The following is a 13178-nucleotide window of genomic DNA, read 5'->3' as shown; positions in this document are numbered from 1 at the left end:
GCCCATCTCAGGACATACAGAAATCATGGCTCATCCTCCTGCTTTATTTGGGGAGCTTTTGGCAATATGGTTTATCCCAATATGTATATCTCCATGGTCCTCCTGGCAGGGTGCAAAGGTTTGGTGCCCCAGGTTTAAGGCTGATGTGGGTCACTTGGTACCTTTCTGGGAGTGAAATAAGATGAAATTTGATGTCCTGGCTGTGGCCCTGCTGCCACAGACACAGAGAGCAGTGAGGAGGAGGCAGCAGCTCCCTCCCACCCAGCTCAGGGTGCTGAGCTGCTTCAGGAGGAATCCCTCCTCAGATGGCACAGTCTGCTGAAAATCCATGCAGATGGGAGTGTCTCATCCAAGCCCACCAACGTAGGTGGGGTTTAGCTGAGCTGCATTTCAGCTTCTGTGCTCAGATTTTAGGGCAAGATGTGCTCATTTTAAGAGGAGAAGGAATGTGGAAAAGCGACAAATGGAACCGGGAAGGTTCCATGTTTTTCATGTTTCTCCTGGAAGAAAATAAACCCCTCAAACATTTGATTCCTTGAACAGAGGATCAAAGTTTAATCTTTCAGTCTGACCACTTTTCCCTCAGCCCTGCTTTTCCCATGGGAAAAGCAGACCCCAAGCCTCCAACAGCCCTGGTTGTGTTGGCTCAGCAGAAGTGGCTCCAGTTCTGCAGAGTTTGAAGGACACCCAGAACTATGGCAGGGCTTGGCCATGGGCAATCTCCAGTCAAAAAAATACACCATTTGCTTTTACACTTGGAGAATGAAATTGCTTCCCTTGATGGCTGTGGCAGCCCAGTTTCCCGTAGAAGCCATTGAGGAAGTTTTCCTTTAATTTCAGACCCATTTAAGTCCCCGGTAGAGTCAGCAAATATGAAGGAAAAAGAAATGTTTGTATATGCAAACAGCTGACATGAACCTCAGGAATGAAAGAGGAAAATTGTCTTGGGAAAAAGAGGAGTCTCTGTTCTGCCATGAATCTCTCAGAGACCATTTTAACTCTGCTATTTTTGATGTTCAAGACGCAGAGGTAACTTTCTCAGCCCTGCTGCACACTGTGCTTTTCCCAGAAGGAACATTCTCCCTTGCAATGGAGACCAAAATATCCTGGAGAATTTCCTCTGTGTGAGCCTCTCACTCCCGTTCTGAACAAATTCAGTGATCATAGATCCAAGATGTGTAGCTGAATATAGAGGGAGAAGAGAGGAGGAAGGGATTGAGATTTCCTAACTTTAGTAACCTGAACCAAGAGGCTTTGAGGCCGCCTCTGCAGTGGGTCCTGGGCATTTGGATTGTCACCTCTGCTGGCTCCAGGTGGGATGCCTGAGTCTCCGGCACCCTGAGGGCTGTGGCAGATTGCCTCACCACCCATCCAGATCTCCCCAGTCCTTCAGGGACATGTGCTGCAGAGACAAAGCAGTTTGGTTGTCTGCTTTTTTGGGGAGGTTGGGGTAAGGAATTGCAGCTTTCGAAGACCAAACTGGATTCTTCTCTTAGCTGTAGGAGGACTGTGAGGATGAGGCTCTGGGGCTGGAGGAGGCCACCACCCATCCTCTCACAGGGAAGCCAGGAGGACCAGGAGCTGCTTCAAATGCATGAAGCACCTGGGTTTGGGATCCAAGACTGCCAGGCAGCTTCATTGGTTTCACTGTCCCCACTGAGCAGGAGATCAGTGGTGGTGATGGGAGCAGACCCCTTTGGGGCCACCTTTTGGGCACCAACATGTCCCACGGCTGGGCACCTGCCCAGTACAACTGGAAGGCCCCCTGTAGACAAGGCCATGGCCAGTGTTGGACCCTGAATCCATATGGTGGATCCCAGAGAGGAAGTCATGGGGCACCTTGGAGAACAGATATTTTAGTGTCCCTTTCCTTCACCAGAGCCCTGCGCTCTGCCTGCCAGCCCAGCTCAGCTCTGACCTCCCCTAGCCAGGGCTGTGGTGGATTAAAGCTGCATCCAAGCACGTTTCTGGGGTGTTTACATGTACTTTCCTCTTTAATCAGTAAAGCCTCTGTCACTGTGTCTGCAATGTGCTCTTTTCAGTGTTGTGTTCACATTGTCTCGTGTTCCATCCTGACACCTTGCCAACCATGGATGTCTCCCATTCATTGAGTTATCCAGCCCTGCAGCGTTCCTCGCCGACTCCCAGCAGCTCATACTTCCCTGAACTAGCTGAGGATGTGCTCTCTAGCACTGGAACTGAAAGGAGGATGAATATATGTTGTTTCATGTCCAGCCACCTCAATGGGATATTGATTGCCACACATATGCAAATATATTCCAGAGGGTAAAGCATGGTGCCTGTTATATCTGGGGCGGGGGGAGCTCCTAATGGTGATGCAGTGGTGCCTAAATCCCCAAATCTTACCCTGAGGTGGGTAAGACTGGTTTTTCACCAACAACCAGGTGGTAGGCGAGAGCCTTCTGTTTCCAGCGGAATATATTTTCAATTTCTCTCTCTTTCTCTCCCTGTCCTTCTGTTTGTCAGTTGTTTCTTTCCGCGGCTTTTCTCTGACCAACTTTTCTCTACGTGTTGCTTCATTATGCATTTTGCTGGTGTCTTTTCTCTTATTTACTTTGCCAGGATAGATATGATTGTGGGTCCCCCACCCCCTTCAACTCCCCGGCATAAGAAGTATCCAACCAAAGGACCCATGTATTCTTCCAAAGAGTCTCCCCAATACTCGCCTAGGTTAGGATTCACCAAAATGCCGCTTTCTCCGGAATTTTTTTTTCATTTGCTTAATGTCAAACCCCCTTCATGCCAGTTATATGACGGCATTTCTCACTTAGCAGTGCAGCCTGCTGAATCAACACTCACTTGCTGCTCTGGGTGTGCTCTGATTTGCCTTCAAGCCAGAGGGGAACAAAAAAGGGGATGTTCGTTCAGTCATCAATAACCATCAGTTCCTTCAGCAAGCCTATTTCCTATTTTCAGTCTTCTTCGAGGTGTTAGAAAGCTAAATTGTGTCTTTTTAAACGATCTCATATTTTATCAGGCTGTCCTCAAATGTAGAAGGTGGAATATTTACCCACAAAGCCAATATAAAGTGAACAATCCACTTCCTAAAGGATGACACCATCCACACACAAGCAAAGGAGCCTCTGCAGCTCTTGGGACAATTAAATGAATTTATTTCAGTGGGCAGAGTAAGAATGAAGTGTTTTGTAGCTGATGAACACAGTGATCTCTATTTCCTCCTGGTGCCATTTTACTGACCATGGAGGAAAAAATTGTGTTGAAGTACTACAACCATGGGACTCATATTCTGAAAAATAAGAAATCAGTCTTGATTTTCCAAGCAAAAGGAGCAGGAGTCAAACCCAGCCCTCAGTCACACAGCGAGATAGTTGTCATTAAGATCTCTCTAAGTAAAATCATATCTGAAGCTCATGCAATGAGGAATATATTCTCCCAAAAATTCCCAATTTAGGGCATTCTGAGGTCTGGGCAGCAAGGCCATGAGCTGGACTGTATTTTCTCCTTGTACTGAGACCAGTAGAGCCCAAAGCAGGTATAAATATTTGCCAGAAAGTAATTTTCCATGCAGAAATAGTAGGTGATTTTTAAATGCAGTAAGCTTAGCCTCAAATATTTTCTTTCCCTAAATATATTTGCCTCCCTAAGAGCTAATATGTGACAAATCTCTTGATTTTTATTTAAGCTGCTCTGAGTAATCTTCACTAGAGAAATGTAAGTAAAAAAATATTGAAAGCTTACCTTTTCCCACTCAGCTAGCTCAAACATTAAAAAAAATTGAATTTTCTAGAAGCCCAAAGCTTTATGCTTGGAAAAAAAAATGCTTTCAGAAAAGTATTTTTTCCCATTCTTCCTCCCTGGCAAAAGAAGTCTTTGAAAACAAAATAACCTTGCTATCTGCAGAAACATTTATATTTAAATTTAAAAATACATATTCAAATGGATTTTGTTTTATTTAACCTTTAAGATGATACGTCCAACAAGCCTTCACTAAAAGCAAGATTTTCATGTGAAAACTTGTGCCTCACACATAGCAAAGGTGATTAATGGATCTGAGGGGAGGAGGCCTCAAAATGGAATATTTATTTTATTCAGTCCAAGACTGTTGCTGTATCAGCTTCATGCTAATGACTCTCCCCCCACCATTTATACAGTTTCTAATACTGATTTAAAAATCTTTGCCCATGCCCACAAGGCTCCTGGGATGTTTAGACTTTTTAATGTAATTTCTCCTTTTTCCAGTGGTTTTTTTTTCCATTTCCCCCTTATCAAGCCGTGCCTGCAGAAAGCAGCAGGATGCAGAAGGCTGCTGAAATCTCTGTTCCCACCTATGAAAAGGCATGTGCTACACTTAATTTTTGGCAGTTTCATCCTCCCACAGACACCAGCAGCACTTGTGAGGTGCTCAGGGGGCTGATGGATGGGAATCAGAGCTCTGATCCAAAAACCCTGGGTCAGGCTGGGCTGCTGCCATGGTCTTTGTCCTGTGAGATCCCCATGGATGGCTCCAGCCTCTCCTTTTCAGTCTGCACCCCCTGTTTTAGCCAAATTCTGCCCAGAGAAAGGCCATGGGAGGGATGTCTCATGAGCTGTCTTCACCCTATGGATTGCTCAGTTCAGCCAAAATCTTTCTGCAAGAAGCTCCCAGCAAAGTCAGGGGGATCCTGGTAGGTGCCCGCAGCTGTGGTTTGGCTGGTGGTGTTTGCTCCATGCTCTGCACAGAGACAATTTGGATAATATTTAGCCTAGAATAGGTGCAATCTCAGCTGTAATTTTTAGAAAACAGTTGTTGATCTAAATTTGTCCAGAGCAAGTTTCATTGCCAAATGAAGGGGTAAGTAGCCAGTCCTGTGACATGGATGAAGGGGGTTTGGCTTCAATGCCTGGATTGTTTACAAAAATTTATAAGAGATAAAGGACAAAAAGGGAAAATACTTGACTATCTATTCCCAAACACTTCATTTTTATATCATTTGAGCCGTTTGACCTTTTGATGTCTGCTTCTGGCCCGAGGGTGACAAATTACACCTCTTTGCATGCACTGTTAGCATGAAGCATAATGAAGCATGAGAAAACCTGCACTGTGGCTGATGCAAGAATTTACATTTTTTTTGTATCATTAGAAAGAAGGAAAGACAGTAAAGTCCACTTTAAAGAGCAATCCCCTCTTCTTTCTCCCTCCCAAAGTGAGGCCCAGCAGAGCCAACCAGGGACAGCAGATGGCACAGTTGGTTGTGCATCCTTAGAAATCTCTGAATCCTCTTCTGCCAGGAAAGGAAGAACATAGGGCTGGCTCTTCCAAAGCTTCAGCTGAATTCTTCCCTCTGCACAAGTGTATTTGGCACAGCAAAAATAAGTATTGAGAAGACACAAATCTCCCCGTGGCCTGTAGTGTAGAAGTGGGGTGGGCACCCCAGAAGATTCTTGGTCCTTTGTCATGCAGTAAGAACATAAATTATCCCCTTCTGCTTCCTATAGTGGAATATCTTCTTTCTTCTTCATCTTTTGAGCTTTGTTGCCCAGCTGGGACAAAATCTCAAAATCTTGTAATGGCTAAAAAGACCTCCTGCTCTTGGTGGTTCTGAGCTAGGTACAGGTGGGTTGGGGAGCTCACAAGGAATTTCCTCTTTTCTCTTATATCAGATAAGTCACAAATGAAATCTGGGCTTTGCTGAGGGTAGGAGCACTCTCCTGTGCTCCAGCTTGTGCCATGGGCAGCAAAGGGGTAGGAGACCTTGACACTGGTTTCTCCCATAAAGTAAGGAGGACTTGGTTCACCTTCTCCCCTCCCTGCACTGAAGCCAGAGGCCCAGAGCTGCCCCCTGCACCACACTTGGTGCTGCTCTGCCTCCAGGGAGGGATCTGGCTCTGCTTCCTCAGAGCTGTGGGAGACAACCACCCCAGGAGTCAGGGCTGTGTTCAGGCACAGACACAAAGGGAATGAATCAAGCAGGATCTCTGGGCTCTGGTGTCAGTTCTATAATGGGAAAGGGCTTCTGAATGCTTCATGGGTGAGCTCTGGGAAGGGCTTCAGCCCTGCTCCTAAATCCCAGCAGGTCTAAAGGCAATTTGAAAGTGAGCAACAACTGAATGCTCTTCTTAGTGATCACTCCAGCAGTGAAGTGCCAGCTGGCCCCTGAAATGGGCCATGTGAGGGTCACTCACTGGATAGCTCTTCTCTACAGATATGAAAGACAGCAGAAGTCCTGCCTTGATTTCTGCAAGGTCAGAATTAGGGTTAGGATGCAATGTTGGGTTTTCCTCTCTGTGTCACAGTCTGTCCTGCCTCCCTGCTCCACTCCACAGCTCCTGAGGGACGTCTCATTTCCATGAGTGGACATATTTCAGTGTCACTGTGCTGCTGGATGCGACAGGAGGACAGAGCACCCCGACTGTTCTCGGCCTTCTGCAATACTCAATAACATTTAGACTTTGGGCCTCTTTAAACTCATGTTCATTCTTTTACCAGTCTACTTGCTTGTGCATACAGGAGAGGAGGTCATACAGTGGCTGTACCACGCCTTGGCTTGTGATTCCCCACCAAGGTAGCCCGAGGTACCCAATTTAACAGCTCTTTGCTTACATGGTAACGACTTTGTCCCAGGATTTCTTGTGCTGTATGTCCTGTCAGTAACTGCATCCCTCGTGGGGAGTTCCTGTAAATGTCAGTGACTTCCTTCTCCCATTACAAGAGAGAAATAAGGCATGCATATTCCTCACACTTGTAATTCCAGCACTTGGTGCTCCTTGTACTCCTGTGCTTATATTGCTAAGCAAAGGATCAAACATGGCTTTTTAAGCAGAACAGAATTCTGTCACATCCCTGCCCAAATCAAGTAGCTTCTGGGATCAAAGCTAAACTCTGAAACAATTGTTGGCTTATATTTTCTGTCTTTGGTATGATGTGCTCATCCACTTCATCTCTTTGAGCCAGATCTGGTGCTGTAAAGTGCTGTTGCTCTAATATAAGCTAAGGGAGCCACGCTGGTCCATTCCCACTGGTACCTGTCCCTCAGTGTCAACAGCCAACATCAGTATGAAGTCCCTGTCCAATGTGAAGCAAACAGATGGCTCTTGTGTTGGAAATAGCCTCACATCTCATTCCTTTCCTTGGTTTTTGTTTGTTCATTTTCCCCTGTCTGTCTGTGTTCAGCTCCTTCCTTTTCCTCCTCCTGGTGCATGGACCCATGGCCCACACGGCAGAACTGTGTAAGAAGCATTTTGAGTTTTTGCTCAAGATTCCTCAACTTGGTTTCAGTCAGATTAATTAACCCTTCTTTCCCCCTGCCACCCTTACGTTTGGTGCATTATGCAAGAGTAAAGTTTGCCCAGCACAGAATTAGTCCATAAACCTGGCTGCCATTAAGAAGTTATTCCAAAAATGAGTTGCTCCCCAGACTTTGGAGGGATCAAAAAGCTCCATTGTTTACTCTGCAGAAATTTATATTCGATGTCTCTAATAAAATTGAATTCCAACTTCCAGGCTGGTTCTACTCTCCTCCTTTCCCTGCCTATGGAGCTGTTAATCAAGCCAGGTGTTTCCATACTGGGAATAAGGAAGTGCAAATGTGACGTGTGTAAAGAATTCAGTACCAAATTATGTTCCTGGTAACCTTTCCCAGCTGATTTGGCAGGAGCCTTCTCTGCTGCTTCCAGCTGGGAGCCCTGCTAATAAAAACCAGTAAATCTAGCAGTACAAGTGTGAACTGCATTGAGATGAAAACAGTTTGGTAATGTTTGGTGAGTTCTGGCCAAATTCAGCCTTGATGTAATTCCACTAAAACAGTAATCACTGCACCTGTTTGTCTGGATCTTAGGACAAGCAGCTTATTTTCATGGACATGAGAATTACACATGGACATTTGCATGGAGGAGAGGCAACTGCTGCAAAGACTGAAAAAAATCCCATTGATATTTGCTAGACAGAAAACTTGATCTTCCCCCAAAACAATAATTTCTCAGCGCAAATAAGAAGTTAATCGATTTGGGAGAAAGCCAGCTAAAGAAATTCTTTGCAGTGGGTAAATTTACTGTGCATAATGTGCCAGGTTTTATCTGTATAAACAGAAATGGATAATTTCAAACTCCGCTAATACCGCTCTGAATTTTGCATCTGAATTAACACTTCAGTGCCACTGCGTGTCTGTGAGTAATTTGGAGTGTTAGCTGGGAGAGAGGCTGTTGCTTTGTCCCGTGGAGGCACAACAAGCAGTGCCCTCCTCACCTGCTGCCTCCAACTGACTCCAGGTCCTTTTCCGGGGGTGGGGGGATTTTCTGATCCCGCTAGAGTTGACCAGATTGTTGGGAGAGGATCCTCCATGACCGACAAGGATCGGACCAAAGGGCCGGCAGAAGGGGAGCTGCCCGAAGACCCCAGCATGATGGGCAGGCTTGGAAAAGTTGAAAAACAGGTATCTTGGGTCAGGAGGGGGTTCTTGTCAGAGAGTGTTGCATGCATTGTGTTGGTTTTTCCTTGGCGTTTTCCTTTCAGTGGAATGTTACCTTTTAGTTAAAAAAAAAATGAGACCCCTGAATACTTTGAAAAAGAAGCAAGGTGGATGTTATGAAAAGGCACTAAATGTTATGAAAAGGCACCTTGGAAGCCTAAGTGCTACTTTCAAACCAGGCATCTTAATTATAGTTTAGTGAGTTTGTAAAAAGCCTGTATTCTTTTTGAAAACAGCACATTGGTTTCTTTGCCACCACACTGGACAAGTTTCAAATGAATCCCTGAGCCTGGCTGCTGGAGCTGCTGGCCTTGCTGAAGATTTAAAATCTTCCTAGAGCATAAGGCCCAGAAATCCCAATGGCCTTCTGAGCTCAGACGAGTGCAAAGTGCAGGAAGGAGCTGGAAGGAGCAAGTGTTCTCCTGCTTTTCTAGAACTTGGTGCCAGTCATAAAGATTAGAGGAGCATAAGGAAAATCCTGTAACAAGGTGGAGAATTAAACCCTTCAGAACAGGACAATTAAATACTCTAAAAGTTTGAGATGCTGTGGGTCACTGTAGGCAGAGGTGATCTATGAAGCCCAGTCCCACACTTGTGCCTGGATGGAAGTTGCTTGTACTCAGGATGTTGATGTGCCTCAGCTTGCACATAGTGCTGGAACTGTGGTGTTTTTGCAGGTTCAGTCCATGGAGAAGAAGCTGGACTTCCTGGTGAACATCTACATGCAGCGGATGGGCATCCCACCAACGGAGACAGAGGCTTACTTTGGGTCCAAAGAGCCAGACCCGGCCCCTCCCTACCACAGCCCCGAAGACAGCCGGGAGCACATCGACAAGAACGGCTGCATCATCAAGATCATCAGGTCCACCAGCTCCATGGGTCAGAAGAACTTCTCCGCCCCGCCAGCCCCGAGCAACGCCTGCCCGCCCTCCACGTCGTGCCAGCGGCAGAGCCACGGCTCCTCTCCCATCGGGGACCCCGGCTCGCTGGTCCGGATCCCGCCTCCGCCCTCCCACGAGCGCTCCCTGTCCGCCTACAGCGGCGGGCACCGGGCGAGCAGCGCGGAGTACCTGAGGAACGAAGACATTACAACCAAACACCACGAGAGTGCCATGAGAGACAGCGACACGTCCATCTCCATCCCCTCGGTGGACCACGAGGAACTGGAGCGCTCTTTCAGCGGCTTTAGCATCTCCCAGTCCAAAGAGAATTTGGACATCCTTAACAACGGTTGCTATGCAGCCGTGGCCAAAATCAGACCCTACATTGCAGAAGGGGAGTCAGACACCGACTCTGACCTGTGCACGCCCTGTGGTCCCCCGCCGAGGTCGGCCACGGGCGAGGGACCCTTCAGTGACATGGGCTGGTCAACCCCCCGGCAGTGAAGCCTCCCTGCAGCCGCCGCGCCGCCTCCCAGCGCTGGCAGCTGCCCGCTCCAGCTGCCCACGTGTTGAACTTCTCAAGGAGATTGACAGCTAAGGTTTTCCTCTTTCTAGGACACCCTTAGCTGGCAGATACTTTCTTGCAGCTTACTCTGGGGGGGACAAGCAGGTCCGAGCCTGCCCTTGTGGAAGAGGTCACGGTGATGAGCGAACTGGAGCCGTGAAGTCCAGATTTCTTTCATACTCTCTTTCTAAGATCATTAGGTGAAACTTCCATGGCGCAGAGTAGGCAATTTGCATTTCTTGGGAATCTTCAGAAGCGCAGGGCAGGAATAAATCACCCAGCCAAGGCTTTTGTAGATCACATTAACTGGTGGCTGACAAGTGTTAGGTGGGAATTGATATGTAACGGCAGGAGCTGATCACACCTTTAGGTATTTTGGAGTCAAAGACAGAATATGTGTCTGTTTCTGGCTTAGGTTTCAGGGCATGTGTAATAGTGAGGGGTTGTTACTCTGTGGTTCCTCATTAGCTGTCAGGAAGGTGACATAATTCCAATATAATACATGGAAAATCCCTGGAGGAGAGGGATGATGGCTGGGATATTTCCATGAGCAGCAGACGTGGCCTTAAGTGGGACTTGCTGGGGTACTGCTCTGAACCACACCAATTTGGAAATGATCCCATCTTGGGAAAAACTCAGAAAATATGAGCTTGAGTGCAAGAAGAGGGACAATCCAGAGGGCAGAGAAATGAGACAGAGGAGGAGGACGAGACACTATGGGGATGGAATTTTATATTTTTAACCATGTATTATATTTAATTATCTCTCCTTCTGCTGACAAGGGACTTGGGGGTGCTTTGAAAGCAAAGATGAACGAAAGGCAACCCCTCTGGAGGGCTGCCATGATCCCAAGCTGTTCTCATGGCCAGCAATTGGGGAGGCACAGCCACCAGGCAAAGGGAGAGGGTGGACATGCAGGATGCTGTGGTCCCTGCCTTGCTGTGAGTGAAGTGCTGAGCTCCATCCTCTGGAAGCCCTGTTGGTCAGAGTGGGCACTTTTCTTATGGTTTGCATCGTGCCTGAACACTTTATTGCACACACTATGCTCGTGAAAATCTTTCCTTTCTTCTTCTGCCCTGCCAAGAATCTCAACCCCCCCCATTTTTGGGACATCCTTTGGTTTGTTTGGATCCCTCAAGCTGAGTTAAGAGGCTCTGCTTTCTTTCTTTCTTCGTGGTCTTTCAGAAGCCTCTTGCCCGTGCTTGCCTGCAAGTTGTGCCAATCCCAGTCTGCTCCATTTCGTTGTGGAAGCACTTCCTCTTGGAAAGGTCATTGTGTCATTACCAGGAACCTCAGCAGCTCCTTCAGCTGGGGGAAGGCAAGGGGAAAAGTGATGCTCCAAGTTTCTTTTGGGACCAAAACAAAGCCACAAAGTGATCCTTTACATGGATAAGTTGGTAGGGGTTTTATTTGCAAGGGCGTGGATCAGGAGAAGTTTGGTTTGGGAAGTGTTTCCAGGGCTGGGACACCATGGCTGGCATTGTGCCTCTGAGCCTTGCTGTGCATCCACAGCCCAAATCCCACGCGTGTTTTCTGCTGTGATTTCAAGCCCTGTCTTTCCACATTTTCCCTGTGTCATATCAAGAGCCTGTTAAGGCTGTTTAGGTGACAACTTCATTTCTGTGTGGCCTTTGAGAGGTTGGACATTAATTTGCTTGGGGTGAAGGGAGACTCACAGCCTTTTTCTCTCCTCCTGTTTGCTTGGCCAAACACAGCAACCGGGGGAGACCCAGGATAATTTTGGCCTTAGGGAAGATGTGGGTGAAGTCTGACAACTTGCAGACAGGAAATAAAACCATTATTTTGCTAGTGCCCAGGGCCAGCACACAGGTCTTATCATGGAATGAGGAAGGGGGAAGTATCTTCACAACTTTTCCTACCATTTTTCACCATTCAGGAGGGGAAAACCTTGTTCTTAAGGAGAAAATGGGCTTTCAGCCATGCTAGTTCCTTTCTTTCCCCTCTTGAACCATGTTTTTGTTAACTTCTGCAGTTTTCCCCTCTCTGTTTGTGCTCCAAAACTCCTCCTGGCTCCAGATTCCTTTGTGCAGAGTTAACGCAGCGATGCCCTTGACTTCCACACAGTGACAACTTTAAATGCCAAATGGCTGTAAATTGTGCAGATTTGCCTCTGGTGTATTCCAAAATGAGATCCTTTCTGCTAGAACAAGAAGTGTCAGCAGGTCCTAAATCAAATGTGTGGCCTTTCTACCCACCACAAGAATGGAAATTGCATTTGGTGAGGCAAAAATTGACATTGCTCCAGCCAGCTGCTCACTGCAGATTTTGTCCAAGTCAGAGATAAAAAAGATTTATTCTCTTATTTGTTTGCAATTACTTTTCAAGGCCTGCTAGAAATTTGGAACAGAGGCTATGATATAGAGGCAGGAATGCCAGATGAGGATGAGGATGATGCCATGCAGTCCTATTGCAGCACAGGTACATGACTGGTCTTTAGTGAGAGAATCACAGAATCATTCATTCACAGAATCACGATAGTTTGGGTGGAAAGGGACCTTAAAACTCATCTTCAGGGGTTGCATGGGAAAAATTGAGTTTTTCCCCTTCAACTTCCTGCACTGGAATCTATAAAGATCTTTTGACTCGTATCTTGAAAAGTTGTTGGATTTGTCCTGTAATCAGTGATTGCAAAAAGCTAGTTTTATACACTTTCACATAGAATTTTTCTTTGAAGGTATGAGAAGTATTTTTCTGTGGAGTGCTATCAAAGAAATTCTTACACACCTCCATGCACAGCCATGCACAGCCATGCACAGCCAAATCATCATCTCTCATTTATCCAGGCAAAACCCTGTGGATTTTGGGGTTAATTTACACTAGAATTAGCTACAAATAACACTCATAATTTCCATGAAATTATTTAAGACTGCATAAACAATGACAGGTCCTGCTTGTTGCTTATTGACATAAATAATTTCATTCTTCCCCTAAATCACAGTCCAATACTCTGTGAAAAGTCTTCCCTTTAATCACTCAGCTCCCCCATGTCTGTACCACACATTCCTGGTGGCAGTCTCCTGCAAGAGCCACCAGACTGCAAGAAAATAAATCAGTTTTGGGTTGCTGATAAGGCAGTCCTGATGACAAAGACCTTTAAAAGGCTGGGCAGGCAAACTTTGTCCCTCTGCTGAGCCTCTCTTGGGCTACTCTTTGCTTCCCTCTTCCTCCCAAATCTTACTCCCTATTTTTTGGAGGACAGAAACAAGTTCTAGGCAGTGCCAAGAGTGGACAGAGGAGTCCAAAGAGAGCTGAAGATGTGAAAGCCAAATTTCCAGCAGACCGTCC

At 46.5% G+C, this 13178-nt stretch overlaps 1 protein-coding gene across 9 annotated transcripts in view; it reads left to right on the top strand.

Annotated features, from left to right (window-relative positions):
- Positions 1-12629, top strand: part of KCNQ2 (potassium voltage-gated channel subfamily Q member 2) — a 67281-nt gene extending 54652 nt beyond the window's left edge. For 7 of the 9 annotated variants that reach the window (XM_058036472.1, XM_058036471.1, XM_058036467.1 and 4 more), the window contains 2 exons: positions 8267-8390; positions 9104-12629. In XM_058036472.1, coding sequence (XP_057892455.1) covers positions 8267-8390; positions 9104-9811 — 832 coding nt within the window. In that variant the 3' untranslated portion in view covers positions 9812-12629. Of the gene's footprint in view, positions 1-2583; positions 2692-8266; positions 8391-9103 lie in introns of all 9 variants that reach the window. The other 2 variants (XM_058036474.1, XM_058036473.1) reach the window with 1 other exon arrangement.
- Positions 12630-13178: the final 549 nt, after the last annotated feature.

Source organism: Melospiza georgiana, chromosome 17 (genome assembly GCF_028018845.1).
Source record: "Melospiza georgiana isolate bMelGeo1 chromosome 17, bMelGeo1.pri, whole genome shotgun sequence".
Lineage (NCBI taxonomy): Eukaryota > Metazoa > Chordata > Aves > Passeriformes > Passerellidae > Melospiza > Melospiza georgiana.
This window is presented reverse-complemented; position numbering and strand designations above follow the sequence as displayed.